At 37.5% G+C, this 26,296-nt stretch overlaps 5 protein-coding genes across 7 annotated transcripts; 4 read left to right on the top strand and 1 right to left on the bottom strand.

Annotated features, from left to right (window-relative positions):
• Window positions 1–1,035: 1,035 nt before the first annotated feature.
• LOC113768463 (F-box/FBD/LRR-repeat protein At1g13570-like) lies at window positions 1,036–3,257 on the top strand. 2 transcript variants are annotated; one of them, XM_027312827.1, is made up of 3 exons: window positions 1,036–1,447; window positions 1,893–2,809; window positions 2,910–3,257. In XM_027312827.1, the coding sequence occupies exons 2-3, from the start codon at window positions 1,901–1,903 to the stop codon at window positions 2,958–2,960; spliced, it is 960 nt and encodes a 319-aa protein (XP_027168628.1). In that variant the 5' UTR covers window positions 1,036–1,447; window positions 1,893–1,900; the 3' UTR covers window positions 2,961–3,257. The 2 variants fall into 2 exon arrangements, with proteins under 2 accessions (XP_027168628.1, XP_027168627.1); XM_027312826.1 differs by having other exon boundaries at window positions 2,897–3,257.
• Window positions 3,258–5,133: 1,876 nt separating this feature from the next.
• Window positions 5,134–11,202, top strand: LOC113768690 (glyoxylate/succinic semialdehyde reductase 2, chloroplastic). Of its 2 annotated transcripts, XM_027313144.1 has the most exons (13): window positions 5,134–5,589; window positions 6,557–6,635; window positions 7,491–7,556; window positions 8,186–8,261; window positions 8,338–8,393; window positions 8,947–9,031; window positions 9,160–9,220; window positions 9,478–9,530; window positions 9,612–9,682; window positions 9,784–9,856; window positions 10,485–10,589; window positions 10,665–10,855; window positions 11,016–11,202. In XM_027313144.1, exons 1-12 carry the CDS (start codon window positions 5,322–5,324, stop codon window positions 10,827–10,829), a joined length of 1,158 nt encoding a protein of 385 aa, XP_027168945.1. In that variant the 5' UTR covers window positions 5,134–5,321; the 3' UTR covers window positions 10,830–10,855; window positions 11,016–11,202. The 2 variants fall into 2 exon arrangements, with proteins under 2 accessions (XP_027168945.1, XP_027168944.1); XM_027313143.1 differs by having other exon boundaries at window positions 10,665–11,202.
• A 2,189-nt stretch (window positions 11,203–13,391) lies between these two features.
• On the top strand, window positions 13,392–18,166 carry LOC113767975 (5'-nucleotidase SurE). The gene is made up of 10 exons (XM_027312183.1): window positions 13,392–14,210; window positions 14,737–14,831; window positions 15,073–15,140; window positions 15,247–15,290; window positions 15,493–15,570; window positions 15,658–15,811; window positions 16,472–16,624; window positions 16,721–16,831; window positions 17,351–17,416; window positions 17,618–18,166. The coding sequence occupies exons 1-10, from the start codon at window positions 13,858–13,860 to the stop codon at window positions 17,714–17,716; spliced, it is 1,221 nt and encodes a 406-aa protein (XP_027167984.1). The 5' UTR covers window positions 13,392–13,857; the 3' UTR covers window positions 17,717–18,166.
• A 534-nt stretch (window positions 18,167–18,700) lies between these two features.
• LOC113768022 (54S ribosomal protein L34, mitochondrial) lies at window positions 18,701–21,382 on the top strand. The gene is made up of 3 exons (XM_027312236.1): window positions 18,701–19,047; window positions 20,209–20,308; window positions 20,823–21,382. Exons 1-3 carry the CDS (start codon window positions 18,780–18,782, stop codon window positions 20,893–20,895), a joined length of 441 nt encoding a protein of 146 aa, XP_027168037.1. The 5' UTR covers window positions 18,701–18,779; the 3' UTR covers window positions 20,896–21,382.
• Window positions 21,383–23,888: 2,506 nt separating this feature from the next.
• Window positions 23,889–25,460, bottom strand: LOC113767851 (transcription factor MYB26-like). Its single transcript, XM_027312055.1, has 3 exons — window positions 25,328–25,460; window positions 24,940–25,069; window positions 23,889–24,717 (listed from the first exon to the last, which is right to left on the bottom strand). Exons 1-3 carry the CDS (start codon window positions 25,458–25,460, stop codon window positions 23,889–23,891), a joined length of 1,092 nt encoding a protein of 363 aa, XP_027167856.1.
• Window positions 25,461–26,296: the final 836 nt, after the last annotated feature.

Below are 26,296 nucleotides of genomic sequence, written 5' to 3'. Positions count from 1 at the left end.
TGTTTTCCTCTCTTTCTTCCGAGCTCACGGGCATAAACACAAACACGAACACACGGATAAAAGGAGCGACCTTTTCAACACTCCATTTTAGTGGTAGTTCACAATAGAAGTGTGGATCTGGCAGTTAATTAAAGCTGTGTGTTAAAATGAAACTGATCAAAATTATTTCTTTTTTACAATTTAAAGGAAGAAAGATAAGCAATGGAAAACTTGTGTAGAAATTTTAGGAATTTTAAAATTTTTTTCTCCGCAACACAATTTTTTCAAGTGTTGGTATTATATCATCTTTTTTTTTATTTTTTAAATCATGTGTGGTTTTGTGTTTTTTTTTTTTTTAAATGAGATGTTTCATATTCTAATGAAAGGCCAAAACTTGGATAGATTCGGTCTTTAAAAACTCAATGACTCAAATTATGTTAAACCATCTTGAGATGTTATGGCACATTATAGATCATTGAATTTTTGAAAATCGAATTTACACACGTGTAAGTCTCATTTAAAAGTATAATATTATTCTAGAACTACTATGTATGGGCATTAATGTCATTTTATCAAAATTTTGGACAAAAAATTCATTATTAACATTTGATTAATCAATGAAGAAGGCAAACTATTATAAAGTTTCAAGTTTAGAGGGGCAACTTATAATTAAATCTTTTTTATTTTTATTTTTTTGGTCTAGTTGGGTTCTCCTCTGGAGATTAGTTAGAATAGGTAGAATTTAATTTTCTTGATCTATTTGAATTTTTCTCAATATAAATTGGAATGGCAAATACTTGAATAGACTTAATCTATGTAGAGTTAGCGATCTAAAATTCGCCACACTATCTCATCAACTAAAGTATTGAAGCCATTAGATTTACAAGTTTGTTATATTTTGAATTATTGTTAGACAAATTTTAAAATTTAATTATGTTGATATAATTTTTTTTAACTTTTGCACGGATATTCACACTAGCGTACGCGTACGAGGAAAAAAAAACTACATCAAGATAAGGAAAGGAAACTTCACGCACTGACCCAACAAACATCAAACTCCTCTCTTTTGCATACGTATCAGAAACGATCAAGGGTTACACATAGAAAAGGAAAAGGAAACATCACGCACTTGCCTAACAAACATCAAACTCCTCTATAAGATGGAGGGAAGATCGAGGGCTGTGGCTTTGATTTTTTATTCTGTGGCGCCGACGTTTTTGTGAAAGTTTTGCGTCGGTTTCTCTGAATCGACTTGTTGATTAGTGGATTTTGCAGTTTTTGTCTGAATCGAATTTTGCGGTTATCCTCTGCTTTAATAGGTTGCAGTTTTCCTCTCCCTTTAATAAATCGACGTCTCTATTTTGAAAACGAGGTCGATTTTGCAGTTTTTCTCTGAATCGACTTTTGCCCCCTTAATCAGACGTCGATTTTGCAGTTTTCCTCAGTTTTCTTTCTGCCTTAATTAGAGGTAATCTACGTCTCTATTTTGCAGTTTTCCTCTATTTTGCGATTTTCGTTGGTAATTGAGTGTGAGTTCTTAATAATATCTAAATAATTAGTGTCTAGTTGTTGTTACCGACGTGTGTCTAGTTCTTGAGTGTCCACTTCTGTGTGTAGATAGATGTTAAAGTGTCTAATTCTTAACATTTGAATGAATAAGCAAGTAGCATTCTAGAGTAAGTAAGTAGGTCGGATTAGGATAGCTACTTTTAGGAGTTTTTTTTTTGTTGGTAGAAAAATGTATGAGTAAAAAGGTGTGAATAAAAGGATTGATTGTGAAATATGTTCACCTGTAAATGTCTCGGTTTTGGTTGATAAATATTAGCTAATTTTTCTCTATGGCTTGTGAATTAATTATGCACTTAAATTTTTTTTTTGAGTTTAGTTGATTTATTTGTTTAAAGCGTCTGCAGAATCAATCATGAGTACCGTATTTAGTGGTATTATTAAAAGAAAGAGGACAAGAAAAGGGATTAAAGCAGTAGACCGTAAGCCGAACCTTCCCGAGCTCCCCGAAGAGATCATATATAATATCGTGGCACTCCTGCCTGTAGTAGTTGCTGCAAGGACGAGTATGTTGTCGAGGAATTGGAGATATAGGTGGACCGAAACTCCAAACCTTATACTGGACAGGCAATTCTCTGAACGATTGAGCCTGAAATACGGATCAACGTTCCAGGATGAATACATCGCGATAGTGGATTCGTTACTGTTTCAGCACCCTCGCCCCTGCATCCAAAAATTTGTTCTTGAAATCCCGCAATTGCCGACAACCCATTTCTCCATCATCACCGACGACTGGCTGCTAACACTAGCCACCAACGGTTTGAGGGAACTGAATCTTGATAACTCCGCAAACGTTGCCGGGCGGTACCTTACCATACATACCTGTTTCTTCTCAGAGTTTCCTGAACTTACACGTGCCACACTGACTAACTGCTGTTTCCGCACGCCGCTTAAAACCCAAGGCTCCTGCAACCTGACTCATCTTACTCTAAACCAAGTTACCTTCCTGCCACCGTCATGGCCCTCTGACGGCCGCTTCATTCATGCGCCTCAGCTTGCGGTCTTGGACTTGAGAGACTGCAAGGGTCTCCATTGCTTGAGACTGCGCGCTCCCTCGCTCAGAAAGTTGATTCTTTTTCGGAATTGGCAACTTGATTTGAGCTACTTTATCAGGTGCAAGAATCTAACAGATGTCCGCATTACTACTAGGCTCGCCGGAATTCAACGTCTTAGACACGGTAAATACGGTAGCATCAATTTGACGAAGCTCATTCGCAGCTGGCCAAAGCTCACCCAACTTCATCTGGATGCAACTACACGCAAGGTGCTGAATTTTTGTACTCCTACTTTCTTTCTTATTTTTTCGTTTTTTTTTTTTTTTTAATGGTTGTCCATTGCTGCTCTCGAGCAGCATCTGGGTGCAGATAGTGATGGTATTCGTCCCAGGAGGTTTCCAATTCGAATTCAAAGATTGAAGCAGTCCTCTTCTTAGTAAGCAGTTGCTTCATCTTGTGGAGGCCCGCCCGGTGATTCAGTTAATGTCATGGGCTGTGTATGATCACTCTGTTGGGAATCAGGGAATGCATGCGACTGCTATTATTGATTTCATCTCAAAGAGGAGCATCGCCTGAAGCGCCAAGTGATTCTCGAACCATTGATTTAAACTTGCATTATTGTCTAGACGACTATTTGTTTCTTTCTCTCAAATGTTGGTTGGTTGAGTAGACCACTTCGACTTCATCCTACGTGCGATAGCTATCTGCATTCCTTAACTCCTCATCCCTCTTTGTTCTCTTGGTATAACATTATAATCCCCAAAATGTATTGCGAAGTTGACAAAAATTCAACAAAACCACTCTCAAGTGTAACAAAAATGAGACGTTATCCTCAAAACCGCATCGCTTGGGCCAGGCTAATTTCTTAGATTATAGCAAAAAAAAAAAAAAAAGGTCAACCAGGCCTGTCGTGCTTATAGCCTTAATGGTTATATTCTTGTGTTTTGATTGTTGTGGTAGTTCCAAGGTGGTAAGAAAAAAATGGAAAAGGGAAACAAGGGTTAATGTCCCATGGTTGATATGAAAAAGAGAAACCACGGTGCAGTTGAAAAGCTAAATAGGAAAATTCTTGCCGGATTTGCAGTTGATATAACTAGAGAGTTAAAAAGAAATAAAGACAGACAAGGAAGCATTCATGTCAATCTTATTTGCACAGGATAGAGTATAAACTCCCCCATGCCTAGTTTCAATAATTTTCTTTCCATTTTACCTATAACATTTAGCAAATATTTATTTAGATTTTTATAAAAAAAAGTTTGAGAAATAATTACTATAACACTTTTTTTAAGATGTAATATATGCGAGATAAAAAAATGATTAAAAAAAGTATGTAAAAGAAATATTCACAAAAAATGTAAAATTTTTCCACAAAAATTAACAATCCAAATAAAGACTAAACCATTGGATAAGTATTAGAAATCAACACATGTTGGCTCACTTCATAAGAAATGATAACACCTTTTGAGAAATTGCATACTTAAATTTTGCTACTAAGGATGTGAGAAATATGTTGATGGATAATATATGAATATTCAAACTATTTTTGCAAAATAAAAAAGGAATAAGTATTGATAGCGTTTCGTGTAAAATTTGAAATATTCAAGCAATAAATTAAACTCTTGCATGACATGACAAGAAAAATAGAATTTGTTTGTTTGTTTGGGAATCTAATAACTTGTTTGGAAAGTAATTTTATAAAGAAAAATTGCTACGTTTTTCGTGAATACATTTCCCAATTATCTTTTTACCTCACATATATCAAATCATTACAGTAATTTTCTACAAAAAATTCAGAAAAATGCAATCCGAACATAACCTAAGTTAGTTGAAAAAAATTTTGGGAATAGTCTAGCCTGGTTTTTTCGCACATTCCCAGCTCCTAGATTCCCAACGCATGTTGCCCATTCTTTCCAATTTAGCAATTGGGATGCCTTTGCAAAAGCTTTAGCAAATAGGAAGATTGCATGCCGTGCTTAGCCTTTATCTTTTCCGAAAAAAAAAAAAACCTTAAGGCTGCCGTGCTTACAAAGCACGCCAGGTCTGGTTGTTGCAATTGTTGGTTACCGTGCTGATTACTTGGCCTTTTTTTTAAAAAAAAAAAACTCACTTGCCGTGTTTAATCAGCACGGTAGGTATAGTATAAGAATGCATCTGGCAAGTAACAATTGGAGAACTTTTCTTTTTGGACTATAATCTGAGAAATTAGCCCTTGGGCCGCTGGCGAAATTGTTCAATCCTCCCTAGTGTAATTTCACTAAAACGTTTAAAGTCACAAAAAAAACTCGTGCTGATTAGATTTACAAGTTTGTGTCTACCAGATTTTTGTTGATTAGAATAGGTAGGGGTAAAAATTTACGATTGACAGAACAAAAAAAATCCTCAAATACTCATTATTCATCTTCCGAGTGGATGTCATGCTCATAATTGAGGAATCGCGTTAATGCTTGTTGCGCTTTTTCGCCGAGAAGCAGCCACCCCTGCCCGATTTTATGCCTTTTTTTTGTTTGTGGAAGAGAGAGAGGGGAGGGGGGGGGGGGGGGGCGGTGGGATTTTCTGGAACTTTATCCAGTCAGAATCTTTGTAGTCCCCAGTGTCTACGAGTTCACTGTTCACACCCCAGCACCTGATCTTGCCGCAGCTCTCGAGTTTTCACCGTCACACAACCGCAGTTTTGATGTGGCAGAAGACCATACTGCCTGCAGTCTGACAGATTGCTGGTCTGGCATCTGGGTGTTGGGCATACTGAGAAGAGACGACAAATTACATTACAAGGAGGCCGGAATGGCCAAAACTCTCCTTTTGAAAACCACTCCCAATTTCAGTCAGCATTACCTCTACCTCCGCCACCCATCTATCATCCTCTATTCACCGCCAAACGTAAAAACTAGCTGTTTTCCACAGGTTATGGCTATGTGTTCAAGTTTTTATCCTCTTTTGCCCATCAACTTTGGAAACAAAGCCAGACCCATCTTTCCTTTCCCAACTAAACCTCAATCTCTTGTCCGTTTCAAGGCGTTTTCATCTCAGGCCGATACTTCTACCACCAAAGGTAATTGGGTTTTCTGCTATATTGCTTTCTGTCGCTGTCTTTTTACTGCTCTTTGGGTTTTGCTAACGACACCCTTTCGGTTTTCGTTTCGCATTTTTATGGGTCAATTGAAACTGCTACTTGAACTGTACTTGATTATGCATAAGGAAAAAAATTCAAGATATCGAGCTTGAATTTCTGTTGAATGCAAGTAAATCTGCAAAATGGGCTAAGTTGAGGACGATAATAACGTAAAAAGTCAAAATGCTCTTATGGGATGCAAAAAAGATTGAACAGATTACATGATGGTATAGCACTGGTTTTGGTTTTTGAAATCCTAAATTTAGACGATGACAATAGTGGTTCTGGGAGGGTAAACGATTGGTTTTTAAGCTAGTTGATGACGTAAATGGGAAGGAAGCAATATTAAAATTCAAATCGTATTGCTCTCCAACCCAAGGTGCAATTGCCAACCTTTGATGGTCAATATAGTGCAGTCAGTTTAGTGAATATACGGTATCTCTATACTTCTAGTTTAGTGAAATGCTTTTGGCAGCTGCTATTTGTGCTGCTTCTTTCGTAAGCAATTTCAGGCTTATATTTCCTGCACAGTTCGACTTCTACAGATGGTACAATGCTGGAGCAGAATTAGCGAAGCACTTTTCTCATTAATTGCTTGAATTAGCAGAATTAGCAGCAGAATACTATCATGATCCAGCAAGAGATCTAGCATTCTCATTATGACTAGAACTTATTGAGACTAAATATATGGGTGGAAGTAAATTTTTAATACTACAAAACACAGCTGAAAATACTTCATGGAGTTAGCTGGACAGATTCTTCTCAGACGAACACCGCACCTTGAACATAAGCACAGCTTTTGTCTTCACGAGAAAGTTTAGCTTTCTGCCAATTTTGCATCATGCGTGCACACACACAGTTAAGTTGTCCTCTTTACTAACCAGATTTTCACTTGTATGTGGATTAGATGACATTCCAGCTCGCATTGGCTTTCTAGGTCTCGGAATTATGGGTTCTCCGATGGCCCAAAATCTATTGAAAGCAGGGTAACTCAATATATCTTTTTGTTTTTTGATTTCTTGTGCAAGCCTCCCACTTGGGACTGAAATTTTATTGCAGACTGTTAGTAAGTAGTAACATGATCAGAGTTCAAATAAGTGTAACAAAAAATGGTAGTTCCAAATGGTAGACTCATTCTCATTCCAGCTATTTTCTAATGGTACTCCCTGAGTCGTGAAACCTAAAAGATTATTGGTATATGAAGTTGCATTCCCTCATAAAATTTTTCTGTTTTGGATAATTTTGGGGCGAAAAACCTCAGCGGCCACTAAACTATTGGTCAAATCATGTTTTAGCCATCAAACTATTTTTCGTCATTAATTGGCCACTAAACAACTTAATCAGTAAATCCATGACCATTTAGTCGATAATTGCTCTTAATCTGTGAAATTAGCTGTATATGTGGCAAAGTGCGGGGTAATTTTGTCCAACAATTATGTGATCCTATTTTACAGATTAACTGCTAATTTTACAGATTAAGAGCAATTATCGACTAAATGGTCACGAGTTTACTGATTAAGTTGTTTAGTGGCCAATTACTGATGAAAAATAGTTTGATGGCCAAAACATGATCTGACCAATAGTTTAGTGGCCACCGAGGTTTTTTACCCATAATTTTGCTATATCTTCTCTTTGCTTTTCTTTTGACCAGTACAGAGCAGCATCTCTAAGGCTGGCAATGTAACAGAAGAATCATTTGAAAATCAAAGAACTTCATGACAGACCTGCATGTGGTATCCTTAGAAAATGGGAAAATTAAATCATCCTTAAACAACATACTTATTTTTCAACCTGAAATGAAATTTTCATCTCTAATTAGCTGCCAATTGCCATGCTTGTAGATGCGATGTTACTGTCTGGAATAGGACCAAGAGCAAATGTGATCCACTTCTCTCCATTGGTGCTAAGTAAGTATCTGATGCACACATTGTTATCCTAAGAAGAGGGTCAGACTTCAGTGATATTAGTTTCCTTTTAAGTTAGTGCGCTGGTATTTCTGGCTGTAAAGACCTATACCTTGAGATAACTTGTTATATTGTTGTCTACTACTGCTTTGCTATTATCCCAGTTATCAAGGCGTGTCTCTCATTAATTGCAACCTTAATTTCCGCTTCAAATGTTTCAAATTCAAGATGGAGTCCTGTGGTGTAACTTTACTTGAGAAATGCTTTGATATTGCGTTAACAACTAGAATAGCAACAAATGATTTCCTTCATCTTGTCCTTATCCTGATCCTTTTGCTGTTTATGTAGTGGTTAATATGCCTTAGTAGCTGAAAGAATGTGATACTTAACTAGGGCTACATGCATTCAGCATCCCGTTACTCATGCTATTTGATTTTTTTGTCGTCTGATATCTGGGTATTTTTTTAATTACAATTTTCAAATGCCTGTGCTGACTTTTAGCCATCCCATGGACTAAGTGTCTTCTTAAGCCAAAGTCAAGTAAAGACCATGTCAATGGGTCTCTTATCTTGTATCAAACTTGTTCTTGGTGTTGCCTTTCATGTCTACATAATCAGTAACTTTTTATGCAGGTATAAAGCCTCCCCTGAGGAAGTGGCAGCATCTTGCGACATCACATTTGCAATGCTTGCTGATCCTGAATGTGCTGTGAGTATGCCTTATTTCTTGCACTTGCTTGCCTCATGTTTGCTAGATTCAGTTTTTAGCATTAATATTTTATTAGGCAGATGTTGCTTGTGGAAAGCGTGGAGTTGCTAGTGGAATGGGTCCAGGAAAAGGGTACTGAACCTTTAACTGAAACTAATATTCTGTTATTTGATCTGATTATTAGTGGTTGCGGACAGACAATATGTTGTGTTTTTCAATTATTGTCGATTGACTTCAGCTGAAAAGGCTGGCATGAACTGCTTTGTTATGAACGAATGTGATATTTGATACAACACTCGTTTGTTTACTTGCTCCATCCCTAATTGAAGATCTTAGTTTGCTAATAAATAAGAGTGGAGAATTTGAAAATATTCAATTTGATAATGGAAAATTATGTAACATTTATTGACTCTGGGAAAATGCCTTTTTTGGCATATAAAGTGTTAAAAGATGTAATTTGTAATTTTTTTTCCAAGGTAAAATCCTCAATTTGAGGAACATTAATATTGTTTTAGGAGTCACATTGGAAAACCATAGAGTGGAGGTGTTTAGATACCTTGCTGGACTACTGCACAAAAAAAAAAAAGAAAAAAAAAGGTACTGAAGAAGTTCACTTCCAAGAGCATGCAGTGTTCTATGTGCATGATATATTTGTTGGCATTCTAACCTGTATGGCTTCTTGCAGTTATGTAGATGTGTCTACAGTTGATGGTGACACTTCAAAATTGATTTGTCAACATATTAAAGCAACAGGAGCCCAGTTTTTGGAGGTAGATTTTATGATATATACCTTCATTCAAAAATTAATCACATGAATTGAGTTATAGGTCTCTTCAGTTACTTCTTGGGCTACTGCTAAATAATTGGTCTTTTCTATTTGTGTCATATCTTTGAACAGGCTCCAGTTTCAGGTTCCAAAAAGCCTGCAGAAGATGGACAACTCATTTTTCTTACTGCAGGTAAGTTTTAATATTTAAAATAACTAAGTAGACATTTTGTGCTTGAGACTTTTTGGAAAATCGCTTTCCTTATTTACATTCTAGTACAAGTATCAAAATTTTCATAATTTTGAATAGAAAGGCAAATAGTGGGGTAAAAACCCATGTTCTTGATTAGTGATTTGGGTCCATTTGGCATCCAAGATGTTTTGGTAATATTCTATCTTGTAATTGTCTTTCTTCTTTTCTAAACTGTAGACATGGCTGCAATTCTTCAGGTGACAGATCTCTATATGAAGTGGTTGGTCCACTATTGGACATCATGGGAAAGGTTGGTGCTTTGCCCTATTTGTGGTGAATAGGAAACACATGCTTCTTTTCCATTACTAGTTTATCTTTGTCATTATCTTAGTCAAGATTTTACCTTGGGGATGTCGGCAATGGAGCTGCCATGAAACTCGTGGTCAACATGATCATGGGAAGGTAATGCAAATTTGCTATTGAGATATTGTTATTTGTTTTTTTCCTTATTTATGGAAAGTAAAGCAACTTTTGCTTGAATCAGTCTTTTGAAACAATTGCAGTATGATGGCATCATTTTCTGAAGGATTGCTCCTCAGTGAAAAAGTTGGACTCGACCCAAGTGTTCTGGTTGAGGTACAACTTTGTGTAGGAAACCACCTTTTTCTATTCATACTGAACAGAAGTGGTTTCTTGTCCATAAATTATGTACTTTTATCAGTTTAAATACCAATCTCCAGCTGCAAGCAATAATAACTTTGCGAACTTCACTATTGACTTTGTCTAAAAGATAAGAATTTGGAGATAAATGGTGGTAGACATAGTCTTGTGGATTATTGCCTGCAAAGTTGGGCAATGAAGGTAATAAAGGTATCTTGACTGCATAAATTTGTAATGGAAGTCAAGTCAGAGGTTGTATGTAAATTCACAAAGCTCTGAAATCAGTCATGAAATTACAGGTCATATGGTTATTGGACATCCTTCTCAAAATCATTTAACAAAGTCATCGAACAATATTCATTTAGCAAAGCAGAATATTCATGTTCAACGGGGTTGTGAATAGATGAACTTTTCACTAGTGAAAACAATAGGAAGGTAATAAGTTGCTTGGATTATTGTTACAGGATGCTTTCAATATTCAGCTCTGACAAGAACAGTCCATTGCTTCTAATTACAGGGCTTGACAATTTTTCTAAGTTATGTCTCAACTCATGAGAGTATTCCACACCTTGGCTGATTCTGGTACCTAAATATCATTTTGCAGGTTATCTCACAGGGTGCCATAAGCGCACCAATGTACTCGATGAAAGGGCCTTCTATGGTTAAATCCCTCTATCCTACTGCCTTTCCCTTGAAACATCAGCAAAAGGTTTGTAACCCAACTATATCAATAAGAAGGCATCGTCCAAAAATGGCTTCTGATCAATGGAATTTATCATCGCAGGACCTTCGGCTTGCATTAGGACTAGCTGAATCAGTTTCACAATCAACTCCAATTGCAGCAGCTGCAAACGAACTTTACAAGGTGGCAAAATCTCACGGTTTAAGTGATGATGACTTCTCAGCAGTAATTGAAGCACTGAAAGCGAGAATACAGGACAAAAAATGATCGATATTCTATGGCCAGAATTCTTGGTAACTCGAGAAAATAGTTGCCCTCAATCCCACACGTTATGCTAGTACACTCTTGTCTCAATCAGTTCAAATTCCAAAAATTAGGCTTTAGGTTTATTTCTTTCACCTCTAAGATGTGTAAATATTTGGCTGTTGCTCTCCCATTCCTTTGTCGCACAAGGGGGGAAAATGCTAAGAAGATGATGATGGTGAAGCAAAAAATGACGAAGGTCAAGCCAAAGTGGCTGTTGTGCTAAACTTTAATCATGATGAATTGAGTAGTTCGCTGATTCCGATTGTTGAATATGTTACCTGCCTTTATAATCGGTGTTACATATGTTGTGAGTATATCCTAGAAAGCATTTATATTATAATGACTGATTGTAACTAATTGCCTTTTCCCAAACTTACAGGTCGTCCAAGAAACATCCCATATCCCTATCTTGTCTTTTCACTTACCACTTATATAAATGCGATGCTGCATTCCTCATACTAAATGACAATCAAACAAAGGTGGTGTTTGTGTTTGTTTTCTTTTGCCGAGAATGGACCTTGCTTACTGTTTACCTTTGCATGTTAGTTTAATTTGCGGTATGGAAATGGGAGAAAGGGCATAATACACCATATTTAGTTTCAGAGGATATATACTGCATTTGCACTGGGGAATTTGAAGAAAATCTCAAGAGGGAGGGGGCCATGCTAAATATTTCAAGACATTTCGCGGAGTGCATTATATTAACAAGAGAATAAAAGGGGTACTTTGCTCTACCGTCCTTCCATGCTTGGTTTCTCCGAATCGACTTCTGCACTCTTGCCCTGCATTCCGCCCATCCCATGGATTATTATTATTGGTTTCATCTCAAAGCGCATCATCGCCTGAGGCACCAAGTGGGTTCTCTACAATTAGCAGCTGCTATGTTAGGTTAGGTCCTCAAAAAGAGTACTTTTACTTTCTCTCTGCCTGAAGCACCAAGTGATTTATTGTCAGGACGACCATTTGTTTCTTTATCCCAAATGTTTTGATACATTGTTGATCAAGGCAGCAGTAAGTAGAATTGTGTTAATGAGCACTTTAAAAAAAAAAAAAAAGAAGGAAGATCATACTCGCGCTCCTATCTCATAAAAAGATAGGCTCCATTAATTCATTATTCTACTTGAAATATTAAACACAGTACTAATAACTAGATCTACATTAACAGTTAATAAGGGGTATCCGAGGAAAGTATGAATACAAAATAATTGTTGTAACTATATTAACTTAATTTTTTAATCTGTATGAAAAAAGAAATAGACCTTATATTTATTTTTTCCAACAATCGAAAGTACTGGAAACATCCAACAAAGTTAGATTAACACTCGGAGGTAATCGAAATCCTGGTGCAAGCACAATCTAAAGTGGAGCCCACAAACCAACATCATCCAGCCAATTGGTAACTGGAAGTGCAGCTGAGAACCCTAAACCCAGGGTAACTACCCCGCAATCTTTTGATGTGGGATGGAATAGACCTTATATTTATTGGATAAATGGAATATAATATATATATATACACACACACTAATTGATTTTGTGTCTATGTGGGCAACTGCTTGCATCAGCTATCATGATTAAGCTTTGACTACAATACTCCTCCAGGCTCCAGGCAGGCAACGACGTTCAAACCACTTCTTTCTTAAACCAAAGTTTTGATCCTGGTGCATCATTGTGCTGGGTCAAACGAACCTCAAACTACTGAATATTAATAATAGTATTAAAAAATATATATTGGCCCACAACTTTTTTTGTTGTAGTAGCAGTAGTAATACCTTTTTTGCTAGCTATTTACATGTTGAGATTCGAGAGTTTCTTTCTACGGTAACAAGGCTCACTTGATATGTTCAGTTGTTTGAAATTGTTGTTAAAAGGAGTTGTTTAAGTGCAAAACATTTTTTGGTTGGGTAAAATAAAGTTTTCATTCGTTCAAATCATACGTTACAGTTTTAATTAACGAACGACGAAAATAATTCCGACAAAAAGTTTTACATTTCGTAAGTGCAAAACATTCAAGCGAATTATAGGAAAGGCAAATATAAAAAGAGTAAATTTTATATACACTAGACAGTATATATACTATTATAATTGGATGCACGACACATATACAAAATTTGAGTTTCAAATTCAAATTCGAATTATGTGTCACGCATTTAATAATAAAAATTCATACACCATCGCTGTATAGAATATTAATTCATATAAAAAACTGTATTCAAGTTTGGTTAGATTCTTTAACTAGGTTCCTGCTGACTTTACTTAGCATCTGAAATCAAGCTTTTACTTAAATTGAGCTAAGTAGGGAAAGCCAGCACCATTAAACGAACCAACCTCAAAGGAAGTTCGTGGCATCTATATGTAGTTTGGTTTTTTCCGCAAAAAAAATAAAAATCTGGAGACCCAAATATAATGTAATGACCCAATTGTCAAGTGTCACCTGATGCTTTGGTCGTAGCCTTCACGCGCTCAAATGGGGCAAAATCTCCTATATGCCAGTAGTCTTTACAGATCATTCAATGTTCATCACAATTTAAGCTTTGGCATTTAGCTTCAGCTTCGTTCAGCCTCCGTCTCCTCTTTCTTCATTCCTCTTCTCATGGCTGCCAGTTTTTGCTGCCCATTCAGCAAACAATTGGTCCAACTCCTCCTCCTGTAATTTACTCCCTTTCTCTCTCATCCTGTTCATACTTGCAACTGTTCATACACAAGCATTTCTGTATATATTATATATATATATATATATATATATAAAACATAACGCCGTTGGAATCGGTCCATCCATTCGATTCCCCCCATACATACTTGAGCTGTCTTTTGTTCTCTCTCCTTCTCTTTATTACTCTTCCTTTTCCCCTTTTCTCTCTCTCTCTCTCTCTCTTGCTTTCTCACGTAATTTCTCTATCTAGGGTTGTGAATCCCTTTTTTTTTTTTTTGATAATAATAATCATCATCATCATCAGAATTCCCTCCCCGAATAGCCCTTTTCGTTCCAGAAATGACGACGACGTCGTCCGCGGTGAAGAACAGCAGCAACAACTTTTTGCCACCTGGGCTGGTGTCCAATTTGCAGGAGGTGCTCCTTAAGAGAAAGGGTGCGGATGACCCGGACCCACAATCACAGTCCTCCTCTGCCGCCAAACCACCCACTGTCAACGATGAATCGGCGGAACCTTCTTCGTCGTCTGCTTCCAATTCCGGCCGGGTTGATGACCAGCCTGATTCAGATACCTCTAAACCGGTCATTTTGGTCACCAATGGTGATGGGATTGAATCCCCTGGCCTTACCCATTTGGTTCAAGCTCTTGTTTGTCTAGGCCGTTACAATGTCCACGTTTGTGCCCCTCAATCGTCAGTCTGCCTTTCCTTAATTTGAATCTTAGATTTTCCTTTTCCTGGTGATGCCTTTATGAAAATGTCGTAGCTAAAATTTCTATGTTAGAATTTTTTTTTCTTTTAAAAGAAAATTAGAACTTTTGTTTCTCATATAATTGTCTCAGCGTGTGATTGCGAATTATTTGTTGTAAATGAGGTTTTATTTGAACGTGTGATTTATTGATTTTCACCTTTTACGGTATTCGCGTTTGCACCCATGAATCTTCGGCGTACTTGTTATTTTTTCTAATTTAGTTATTTTTAGGGACTTGTTTATGGGTAGGCCTCTGACTGCTCTGTCTTTTGGATATAAGTGTAAAAATATGATTTTTTTTTTTTGAATTTTGCTCATATTATTATTATTGGAGCTCGAAATTTTTTTTGGTAGTTTTACTTCATTTGTGTGTGAACTTTGGGTGCATAAATCTGTGATTCTCACTTGCTTCAAGATTTATTGAAGAAAATTATGTCTTGATTAGATGATTGTTGGTGCTTTTGACAGGGATAAATCTGCCTCCGGTCATTCGTTGACTATGAGAGAGACTATTTCTGTTAGTTTAGCTGAAATTGATGGTGCCACCGCATACGAAGTTTCTGGTATGGAAATTTTATTCTATTCTTCTTTTTGTGGTTAGCTCAATTTAATTTATGAAACATTGCAAGTTATGATTTACTAGTTACATAATGCGGGATTGATGTTGTCCAATGACTTTAATCTGTCGGTGGACCTGATGTTGATTCGTAGAGTTGTAAAAAGTTGTGCAAACTTCAAAAAGATTAGAACTTTCCCTGGTAGCAAGTAGAATTATTCCTGACTGAGTATGTTTTCTACTCTCAGGGACTCCTGCCGATTGTGTTTCTTTGGCTTTATCTGGGGCTTTATTTTCTTGGACAAAGCCTTTGCTGGTATTGTATTGTATTCTATGCTCTTATTGATTCTATTAGATTGTACTTTGTCGTCAAAGGGCTCATCTTTTCAGCGTGTCCTTTTTGTTTCTTGAATTTCTTTTAGGTAATTAGCGGAATCAACAGGGGTTCAAGTTGTGGCCACCACATGTAAGTTGTTACTTTTCATGTGATTTTGACATGGCTATCAACTAAATTGTCTTCAGACTATCTTATTCTGCTAGTGCACTGCTGATTAGTACAATTAGAATAGCACATCATGAACTTCTCGATCAGTTTAATTGGTGCTCCAATTTTGGTTATGCTCTAGAAAGATAATTCTCATGACATGGTTACATGGGATGATGTCCAGGCTTTACTCAGGTGTTGTTGCTGGAGCTCGAGAAGCACTGATTAGTGGTGTGCCATCTTTATCGATATCATTGAATTGGTATCTCCATTGTTTCGTAAAACTGTCATTTTTACTGTTATTTTTTTGCTGTTCTGGATGTTAAGAATTTCACCATTTTTATCTTAGGAAGAAGGATCAAAGTCAGGACAATGATTTCAAGGATGCTGTTACTGCCTGTATGCCAGTACTAGAAGCAGCTCTTGGAGACATAGAGAAGGGAGTTTTTCCAAGGGACTGCTCTTTCCACATAGAAGTTCCGACATCTCCTTTGGCAAACAAGGTTTGGTTCTATAACCTCATGTAGGATCCTGACTTCTATATTGGGCAAAGTGTTTGTGGCATTAGGAAACTGAAGAACAACATACACTTGATGCTGGGGCTGTTAGTATCTTCAGGCACATTACCATGACTTTGGCACAAATGTCATATCTCTGTCTGATGTAAGCAGACAAGTGTTTGATTTTTCACCTTCAAATAAGATCTTGATCACCAATTTTGTATGATAAGGTTGAATGATGTAAATATTCATCCCGATCTTGCCTCTATGTTTCCATAACTCGATTTCTTCCAAAATATAAGAGGAGCTGTGAACAGAAAATGTTGTTTTGCATTACTCAAAACATGAAGCTTATGTATGCCAATTTTCATTTGTTGAGCATGTTGTAGCACTGTTTTTGTAAAACTTTTATACTTCTTCATTTGTACATGCACATCCATGCACGCCACCTCTTGTAGTGAATTTGCATAATTTCTTTTCCCCCTGGGTAGGAAAAGAAAAAATAAGGCCTTTTAGCTTCAAGAATTGAAGACCTTGGTTTGCCCTTTGGAGCCTAACCTTATTTTGTAGCTTGGGCCCTTAGCATTTAATAAAGTAGAACTGAAGCATGAATCTATTTAAATCTGTCACCGACATTCGAATTACTTATAAACTGCTTTACAGGGGTTCAAATTGGCAAAACAAAGTCGCTGGAGGTCTACACTTAATTGGCAAGCAGTTTCATCAAATAGGCATCCATCTTCTGGACGTTTCATGTCCAATCAACAGATCTTGGGTATGCAGCTTGCTCAACTCAGCCGGGATGCTTCTGCTGCTGTGAGTATGCTTTGCTATGAGTTGGTATTACACCCTTTGAACTTTGGCATTATCTGTGGACATCTATTAAGTGGTTTACTTTCTCAACTTTGTCAGGGTGCTGCTCGCCGTTTGGGCACACAGAAGAAGAACGTTGAGGTGGTTGAATCAGTTGGTGTTGCCGGGAAATCTGATTCGAATCGGACTATGAGATATTTCAGGCTGGAGGTAATACTATTTCCATTGCATTTAAGCACAATATCTAAGTGTTGTTGAGTATAGCTCTAAATTTTAGTGGCTTGATATATGTGGTTTACATGGGTTTTAGTATGTTTGGAAGCGAAATTGAATTTGGGTTTCAGAAATAGGAACTTTCCAGACTATAAAGGCTACGTCAATTGGACTATTGGAGATGATGTGCGATCATAAACAATACCCAAAATGCAAATGTGTCCTTTTGTGAAATACTAGTTTTTTTTTTTTTTGATATTTGCAATAAATCTAATATTAAGTAATGATAGATATGATCAATTCTAAACGCACCTTCAATGGTCTGACATGTACATATTGCTTATGATAAGAATTCTTCATCCAGCTGCTTTTCCTTGTTTGTGATTTCATGTCTTGGTTAAGTTGTGTCTGCATACCCTTCCTTGGAATATTCATTTGATGTATTTTTCTATGTCTATGCTAGAATGGTTTCGTGTAGTTGTCCGTCATTAATTTGGCTAGTTATCTATATTTCAGTTCCTCGATAAAGATCAGGGAGGAGAAGATGAGGATCTGGACTTCAGAGCGCTTGAAAATGGCTTCGTAAGTACAGCGCTTCTCTGTGTTTTATGCTAGTACTGTTGACTACTGCTGATGCAGTGGTTTAGTTTTTGACATCATTTCTTCAAGTTCAGAAAGAAAAATGGAGGATTTCATGTTAACGTTGCATTTGCACGCTTGGTTGGTGGTTTTGTTGCACATGCTTGACTATCTTTGATGTAGAACTTTGGTCTTTCTTAACAGATAGCCATCACTCCTGTATTTCCTCAATCGCAAGTAGAGTCGGAAACTCAAGTAGCTGCTTCTGATTGGGTTTCCAGAGCACTGAAAGTTGGCCAGTGAAGTTTACTTAAAGTCGACAGCATTAGTGGGATTTTGTATATCGGAAGACGATGCCGCTTTAGTCGTCATGCAACTTGCTCTGTGGTTTCGACCTGAATTTTGTTCTAAATTTTTATTTTGTCTCATATTTTTGATAGGTTCTTCTGGAACCAAGTTTCTTAGTCCATTTGTTTGTCTTGTGGAGCGGATGGCTTCCTGTGTTGATTGATACAGCTGGCACAGCTGAAGTGCCTGTTGTCAGCTTGTATCTTTATCACACTACTGTAAAAGTCGCATTGTAGGTTTTCTTTCTTTCTCTCTCAATTTCTTCTTTTCCCCTCTAAAATTTTAAGGTGAGGAAGGAGAGTTGGTTTATTGTATTGTAATTGTGGTAGCACAATGTAACTGCAAACAGTCAGGTTCGAATGATCGTACCCTTAATTTATTTGGTTTAGTGTTGTTTACTTGGATTGTCTGGATTTTATTTGGCATTCTGTCTGTTCTTTGCCAGCATGATTTTTGATGAGTTGCTGCTGCTGCAGACATGTATAGTATGGTGAAGGAATCAGAGTTTTATCAGTGTCCAATGTTCTGCTCCGGGGAAATCATACACAATTCCAAGTCAGAAATGATATGATGAGTAGTGCAAAACAGATGTAGCCGATGAGTTTTAATTTAATTTTTTGCGGAAGCTTTATGAAAAGTAGTTTAGTTTATTAAGAGTTAGTTTTTGATCTGGAGAGTTAAAAAAGCCGAACGAAAAATACACGGAAGGAAATAAAATCCCCCAGTGGATACATATTTTTCTGATTCTCAAATATTTCTGTAGTTTAGACAAGCACAATTGGAGGCCTGGAAATTTTTGAATAACAATTTGATCTACCTGTAAATTTGGGGTATTTTTGGTAAAGAAATGGAGAAAGCAAAAGTAACATTAGAACTGCTGTATCCTTTTCCCCCTTTTCTGAAAGGCTAAAATAAACAAACCCATATATATAGACTTGTCTTGTACTGTTTCTCTCCGCTCTCTTGAAACACTTCAGTGAGAAGAATTCAAATCTGCTACACGGGTTTAGTAGTAGAAATGTCCTCTTCTAAAGCCCTAATTCGCACCGGATTTTCTCTCATGACTCGGTTCGCAAATCCATCTCTCCGTCAAAACTCGACCTCGACTCAGCTCATCACAACTCAGAGCCTAGACATCGACATTGTGCCGAAGCTTTTCCCGTCTCTCTGCTCGCCATCCCTTCCCCCTCTGCATCAGTACGACGCCGACTCAATCAAGAAGCTCTCTTCTCAAGGCTTCCTATATCCCTGTGGCCTTCCTTCTCTTCCATTCTTTCTCCCTGATGGTAAAAATCCCTTCTTTTTTGTGTTTTTTGGCCCCTTTGTTTCCCTTGCGTTATTTTTAATTTCAATTTGATTTTCTTCGCCTCCTCTTTTTTTTTTTTTGTGGTTTTTTTTTTTGGTGTTTGGGGTGGAAGGGGTGGGTTAGAGTAGGAGAGCGGGAAGGTTGAATGGAGGGGATTTGTTCAACACCATTGGACAGATGCTGTTTAGTGGAAATAGGAGATGAGAGATGGTGCGTGGAAATACTATGTGGATTTATTAGGGACCTTTATCCTAATTTTAGGTTAGAAGGAGATGATACAGAAATTGAGACAATACACGTGCTGCACTCTCATGATTGGTGCTATGTAAAGTTTTAAGTTTTCTTTCGATTAACTTGTCTTTATGAGATGGAAGGCCTCAATTGAGCTAAATATTGAAACTTCAGTGATGGGTTTTGATTCTCCTCCACAATTTATGAAACTCCAAATGTTGCTAATTGTCATAATATTTTGGCATTGGCAACGGTTTCAGTTACATTCTTATCACATTATGAACTGTTCTGAAAAAAGACATGATATTTGGTGTATTTATGATTTTCAATAAGTTCTGTTATTGAATTTGACTACTCAAAACAGAGCATTAACACGAAACAGGTACCTCACCATAAACTTTAGTCTTCATGTATAGCCTACCTGCATTTTTTTTTTTTTTTTGGTTAAAACGCTGCATAGCCACTAGGAATAGCTAACCTACGTTGGGATATCTGAGACTGCCTTATGTAGGAAATATATCTGTTTACAAGTATGTTCGAACTTTTTCATCTGTTAAAATGTTTTCTTAGCCTTGAAATTTCTGGAAGGGGAATACCATCTTAATTTCTGTGAAGGAAGTTCAATCATGTTTTTAGTGGTGCAAATTTCACTCGAAGTTTGCTGGACCTCTATTACTGGTTACAGTACCTTTGCTGAAGCCCAATACAAATGTTGTCGAAATCACGCAATCTATGTGATAGGAACAAAGATGAAAAAGCCTTTAAATTTGTACCATGTTTGTATCTGGTAGTAATTCCCCGTAGTCCGTTGAGCGATTTTTTGTGGTTGTCTAATAGAGCTGTTTGCTTATTATTTCTTTGTCATAATTGATCTGCATGTACTGGTGCTTCACTCTCTCTCTCTGCATAGGAAATGATTCTTTGTCATCTGAGCCAATGGTTTTATTTCCGAAAAGAACCTACCAGCCAAGCAACATTAGGCGTAAGAGGAACCATGGATTTTTGGCACGGTATGTTCCTCGTTCCTCTCTCTCTCTCACACACACACACCCCTCTACATAGAGAGAGCGTGAAACGAGACGCACATGACGTGCTCACTTTTATGTGGATTTTTTTTCCCTCTCACTTTCCTTCTCAAGTTATCTCATGTTGAGTCCTGTATGTAACTTTTGAGAAGTGCTATCCATGATTCCTTGTTCTTCAGTTTGTCTTTTACCTGATTTACGAATCTATCTCAAAAGAATGCAGCTTGTTCTAATTTAATGCTAGGATACACTTCCTTGCCATGGCCGTAATTCGGAATGTGGAGTGTGTAAAGTTATCCTGCACTCTTTGAGATTAAAAGGATGGAGCTTTTAAAGATAAAAAGGTTCCAATTTTAACAGGCACAGGGAAAATATCTAGGAATTTCATGCTCAAATTAGGGTTTCTATGACAATGGAAGGACAAGTTTTGCTTGATTGATAATGCTGACTATGAATAAGCACAATTACTGATGAAAATTTTGTTTTATTGCATGAGCAGCAAAGCAACTAAGGGTGGCCAGAGAGTAATTGCTCGACGAATTGCTAAGGGTCGGGCAAGAATCACACCTTAGGAACGTTGTCCTTTTTCCGTTGTTTCAGTAATAGCAGATATAGGTCCGACAGTTGTGTTGCTTCATTGCAAGAGTAAGCAAATAGAGCGATGAGTTGCTTTGCATGGTTACTTCAGCCTCAAAAGATCTGACAGCTGTTGCTTATGGTGTTACAACTTCTTTATGCTTAAGCAGATTCTTTTAAAGCCGGGAAAACCAAAAATATTATGGACTTTATACTTGGGCGATTGTCTTTACACATTATAGCAGGCATCACATCAAGTTCAATAATTGTGTGTATAACTCAGATAGTTTAGAAGTTCAGTGTTAAATGATTTTTCTTTGACGGAAGTGCCCAATTTTTCATTTGGAGGACTACATGATTAAGCAGTCCCATGGCATGTGGAATCTCGGTCAATTGCTATTGCAGGTACGGAGCTTTATAGGCATGGCAGTTGGCATCCTCTCATCTAGCACAATAGGAACTACAGGAAAATTTTGCAGCATTGCTCTGGTTGCCCCCTTTTTAACACTTTTGGAACCCGGGATTTGAACACATTTTTTTTGCCTTCAGATTGCAAATAGGCATCCATGTCCCCTGTTTTTGCTAAGTAAGTTGGTCCGTCCCTTGTTTTCGAGTTCTTGAATCTTGATCAATCAAAAGTCGATATGGACCCAGTAAAAGCTGGATAGAAGACAAAAACTACTAGTAATAAGCTGAATGGTGCTGTTCGAAAATAAGACCCTTGAAATGCGCTAGAGCAGCAATCTTCTTGCTTAATCCATTTGAGGCCAATGTGATTTCCATGGCCCAAGTGTACACGGTTGGGGACCTTGTGGTCCAGCACTTTTTGTTTGATTCCAACTCAATTCATCATATATTCCAAACTGTACCAAACTTAATTGGTCAATCTTTATGCAGTAGCGCGCCTCTGACGTAACTTGCGAGGACAGGACATCTTCGCTGCGAAGACTTGTGGCCCAGTTTGTGGAGTCGCACGTATTTCTCTCTGCCAAAAAATCAGTCTCGTGCCCGAGGACTTCCAATTTCTGGAAAATTTTACCGGGTCAACCTGTTTTGTGCAATCAAATTTGCGCCTCGTACGCTCTTGCCCGTGGATTGTAATACGGGTGTTTTAACTCTTGTCGTTCAGATTTATCTTTTTCAATCGATTTTTTTTTGTCCTGCCATATTTTTAGCTGCTGGACTGGATAAAACTAGAAGGAAGAAAGAAATCAGATTCTCACTCTTTTTTTAAAAAAATTTTTTTTGGTCAATTGTCACTTTATCTATATAATCCTACTCTATCTTCACTTAAGGGGGAGGGAGGTTCAACTGAATTTACGGGAGACCGATATCAACTGAATCACCATCGGATCAGATGGGTGCACTATACATCCATCTGAATTTTTAAGAGAAGCCACATATTGTGACAATTGATGAGAAGCAAGGGTTGAATCCTTGACCTCCTACCCCACCAAGCCTTAAAGGAAGCGGTGGTGGCCACCGGTCCAGAGGCCGGTGGTTAGAGGCCCACTCACTAGTGTGGAAATCTGCAATTAAAGTAGTAAAATTATTACATATTCTTGGGGCCCAGGGTTACATGAAAATAGCGTGAATAGGAGGACAGAAGGACCTCTTGTCTCTTACTTGATGGGTGAAGAATTTGTGTAAGGAGAGGTAAAAAGAGTACTAAATGCCAAGAGGGTTATAAGTTGGTATTACTTCGTACCCCTTACGCCAGTTTTAGAAAATTTACCTTAATTTGATGCAATTGGAATTATCTTCTTTTCAGCAATCAATTCTTCTTGTTCTTGTTTTATCCTTATCTTGTGGGCGGGGTGGTATCTTTTCTTTTGATTCCAAAGATGTACCCCTTTGAAACAGGGAAAAAACCGCTTTACGTTTTTAAAGCAGGACCAAACGAATTTGTTATTTACTACTAGTAAATCTTTGATTCTGGTGTGGTAGGATACGTAACTTTTAAAAAAAAAATAAAATAAAACTAGCCATGAGATAGGAATATTGGTAAATCAACTCTATCTTCCAAAATTTCCAAAAAAAAAAACCCCTTTTCTGAAGAAAGAAATTCAGAGTTGTTTGATTACGTTTAGCTTAAATTCTGACAACCCCTCTAGCTGCAAAATATTCCCAATTGTAAATGACAGAGTTTTGTTTTTTGTGTAGTTTTATATTAATGATTGATCGCATTATTGGTTTTTCTTTTTTTCTCTTTTTTTTTTTTGGGTTCCATTTTTTGACGGCTTGAAACCCAAAAGTTTGTAAGACTTGGATTGATTGATTAAGACTGGGAACTCAGAACTTCGTAAGCCCTAAAAAACATTTGCTTTTACTTTTATGTTCTCCCCATTTACAGTTTTTTTAAACGAATAGAATGTGCGTCATCATAATGCAATCCGTGATTCATAGCTGATGAAAGAGATGAGTCATGGATCACTGGTAATTATCAACTGTTAACACACTAATTGTACACTATTCATCACTTCCTAATTCTGACAACAATTCCACATGATCAGTATCGATTGTGTCAGTAATTAATAAATCATATCATATGGGAGAAACGTTAAAAAAAAAAATATATATATATATATATATACCTGAGAAAAGAGAATTATTTTATGTTGAACATCACATACCAAAGACCGAATGCTCCTCAGGGAAACAACTGACAAATCATGAAAATTGATATACTATCCTAGTGAAATGGCTTCATATGAATTCTCCCATGAAAAAAAAAAAAAAAAAAAGTACCTGAGAAAAGAGAATTATTATATGTTGAGCATTACATACCAAGACCGAATGGCGAATAACGACTTACAAATCCTGAAAATTCATATACCATTCATATGAATACAGATCCTTGTTTGGATTTTTCTGCCAAAAAGAATGCATTACTCCACTAAGTATCAGCTGACTCCAGCCTTCTCAGAATAGCAACCTTAGCAATATTATTATTGCTTTGGTAACTAAGCAGCCCCAGCCTGAAGGAAGACTAGGGTTCATAAGCATTGGCTGCATGGTAGTACTGGAGACATTGAGACAATGACAGCGATGATGATGAAGATGAAGAGGAAGACGGTGGCATCATTGACACGAGTGATTCAATGCTTTCCAGTAACTGCCGATTTCCAGGCTCGATCTGGGCACATGGATCAGATGCAGATGGCAGGAAACTGGAGAGACTAGCAGCAATTGGATCAACTTCTTGAGAAATGGTATCGGCAGATAAAGATGGTAGGCTATATTGATCACCCTCCTCCAAGATTTCACAAATTTTAGGCGTCCCATCAGCCATTAGTACATCGTCAACATCGTTATAAGATTGAATGATCATTTTGGGATGGATGAGTTGAACGTTTGATGCATTAAATAAAGCGGCAGAAGCAAGTGCAGGATCAAGATGATGATTGTCAGACTGCAGATTGCCCGCCGGCCATACCGGATCACATGAACATATGGGAGAGTCTATCATTGGAGTAGTCACCGTGGGCACGGGGACCAAATTTGGGAAATTGTTCATTTCATCAACTCCGATGATATCATTGTGAATGTTATGATCAAACCCTTGCAGTGTTGATGCCATGGTTGGAATGTACAAGTTATCGAAATGAGCACCTGGGATCAGATTAGGGTTTGCATTAACTGAGAAGAAACTTTCCACAGAGGCACCAGGAGCAAAAGCACTTGAAAGATTGGGAGGAAAGTTGCATAGGTCAGGAAGGCCATGATGAGAGACAAGTTTCTTCTTGATGCTAGAATTCCAAAAGTTTTTCACTTCATTGTCTGTTCTTCCCGGTAGGTGCTTGGCTATCTGAGCCCACCTGTACAAAAGCAAAAATGTCTTTTTGCATGAAATTGAGCTCATTCATTCATTACGATGATGAAATTCCTGAAAGTAGCAATAATCAAGGCCTCGCCATCTCAAAGTCGACAATTATTCCGAGTCATATATAGTTAAGTATAGGGTTCATCCTCTTGACCCAAAAAAAAAAAAAGTATAAAGTTCATCCCAAAAAGAAATTATGGAGTTCATCAACTTGTACCTATTGCCCAGAACTCTATGAAGTTCAATGATAAGAGATGCTTCTTGTGGAGAGAAACTCCCTCTTTTCAAGTCTGGTCTTAGGTAATTTATCCACCTTAGCCTGCAACTTTTTCCACATCTTTGCAGCCCTGCACCATGAAAAACTAGTCAAAACAGTAGCACATCAACTGATTCTACATTATTCACAAGTTTCATGCAAGAAATATTCAAGTTCTTTCCACAAACAAGTAGATAAATGAAAGAACTGAGATTTGAATAGCAAATAGTTGAAAAAAAAAAAAAGAATACTGAGCATCCTAAATTGGGGTTTTTTTTTGGGGGGGGGGGGGGGTGTGGGTGTGTTGGAATCGATAGAAATACACACACACACACACACAAAACCTTACCAGCACGTCTTGGAACAGTGCTCCAACAACCATGACCATATGTAGAAATGTAGTTGACGAGTTTTTCGTCTTCCTCGGGAGACCAGAGCCCTCTCTTCACCTTCTGTTTGTTACAGCAAGAATGGTGTCCCATGATCTTCCTCTTTTTCAGTTTCTCTCGAAGCTAAAAGCAGGAGGGTGCAGTGAGTTACAGTAGTATCACCGTCGTTTTATAGGCTTTCGTTCAAAAACTGACAAAGCAACAAGAAATCAAAGATAAGCAGCAGCCCTACTTGCTACCGCCCTAAAACGGCCTCAGAAAAAATGCGTAGAATCTCTGGAATGGATGATATCAAGTGAGAGGACATAGAGGTTGTGAATTTAATGCTGGGAAAAGCACCCCCCCCCTCCCCCCCTCTCTTATGGCCAAGAGGGACCAAATTAGAGATCTGAGGTAAAAGCTGCAACTGCCCTCTGGATGCCCCTGACTGTCTTATAATAGGTCTTCGACTGTACCACGAGGCATCCATGCAAAGGTCATCGGTCCCACCTGGGATGGTACGGATCGTCCTAAAGATCATCGATCAAAACTGGCAGATCCATGGGGAGGGAACTGCATGTGTATTGATCCTTGATGATCGTCATAATTTAGATTTTTTGGGGTTCACGGTTGTGATTGCATTTGGGCTTTCTGCTAGAGTAAAAATAACGAAATGATGTAAATAGAACACAGAGACCGTTCACATTGATTACTAGCTTGAATAATGCTGTTGTGAATAAAAGCTACAGCCATCTGGTTTCTCTAATTTACGTGTGTACTATTTTGGCTTCTTTTTGGTTTGAGATAAGGGCAAATTCTTAAATTTCCACAGGTATCTTTCGGTATGCTATGCGTTGATTAATACGTAACAAAGTCAAGAAATGAGTGTATGTATATATATAAATATATATCAGTAGTACTACGTACGTACGTAGTTATTAAGAATGGTG

The sequence above is a fragment of the Coffea eugenioides genome, chromosome 4 (genome assembly GCF_003713205.1).
Source record: "Coffea eugenioides isolate CCC68of chromosome 4, Ceug_1.0, whole genome shotgun sequence".
Classification (NCBI taxonomy): Eukaryota; Viridiplantae; Streptophyta; class Magnoliopsida; order Gentianales; family Rubiaceae; genus Coffea; species Coffea eugenioides.
Note: the sequence above shows the minus strand (reverse complement) of the source record. Positions and strands in the feature narration are given on the sequence as shown.

Excerpts from the sequence above, each read along its gene's own strand:
- LOC113767975 (XM_027312183.1), top strand. The coding sequence starts at position 13,858 with ATGACGACGACGTCGTCCGCGGTGAAGAACAGCAGCAACAACTTTTTG. Across the intron at positions 15,812-16,471 it reads CATCTCCTTTGGCAAACAAG|GGGTTCAAATTGGCAAAACA; the intron begins GTTTGGTTCTAT and ends ACTGCTTTACAG. Across the intron at positions 16,832-17,350 it reads TGAGATATTTCAGGCTGGAG|TTCCTCGATAAAGATCAGGG; the intron begins GTAATACTATTT and ends TCTATATTTCAG.
- LOC113768022 (XM_027312236.1), top strand. The coding sequence starts at position 18,780 with ATGTCCTCTTCTAAAGCCCTAATTCGCACCGGATTTTCTCTCATGACT. Across the intron at positions 19,048-20,208 it reads TCCATTCTTTCTCCCTGATG|GAAATGATTCTTTGTCATCT; the intron begins GTAAAAATCCCT and ends CTCTCTGCATAG. Across the intron at positions 20,309-20,822 it reads AACCATGGATTTTTGGCACG|CAAAGCAACTAAGGGTGGCC; the intron begins GTATGTTCCTCG and ends TTGCATGAGCAG.
- LOC113768463 (XM_027312826.1), top strand. The coding sequence starts at position 1,901 with ATGAGTACCGTATTTAGTGGTATTATTAAAAGAAAGAGGACAAGAAAA. Across the intron at positions 2,810-2,896 it reads TGGATGCAACTACACGCAAG|CATCTGGGTGCAGATAGTGA; the intron begins GTGCTGAATTTT and ends GCTCTCGAGCAG.
- LOC113767851 (XM_027312055.1), bottom strand. The coding sequence starts at position 25,460 with ATGGGACACCATTCTTGCTGTAACAAACAGAAGGTGAAGAGAGGGCTC. Across the intron at positions 25,070-25,327 it reads CACTGTTCCAAGACGTGCTG|GGCTGCAAAGATGTGGAAAA; the intron begins GTAAGGTTTTGT and ends TTCATGGTGCAG. Across the intron at positions 24,718-24,939 it reads CATAGAGTTCTGGGCAATAG|GTGGGCTCAGATAGCCAAGC; the intron begins GTACAAGTTGAT and ends GCTTTTGTACAG.
- LOC113768690 (XM_027313144.1), top strand. The coding sequence starts at position 5,322 with ATGGCCAAAACTCTCCTTTTGAAAACCACTCCCAATTTCAGTCAGCAT. Across the intron at positions 9,531-9,611 it reads TATTGGACATCATGGGAAAG|TCAAGATTTTACCTTGGGGA; the intron begins GTTGGTGCTTTG and ends TCATTATCTTAG. Across the intron at positions 9,683-9,783 it reads GTCAACATGATCATGGGAAG|TATGATGGCATCATTTTCTG; the intron begins GTAATGCAAATT and ends AAACAATTGCAG.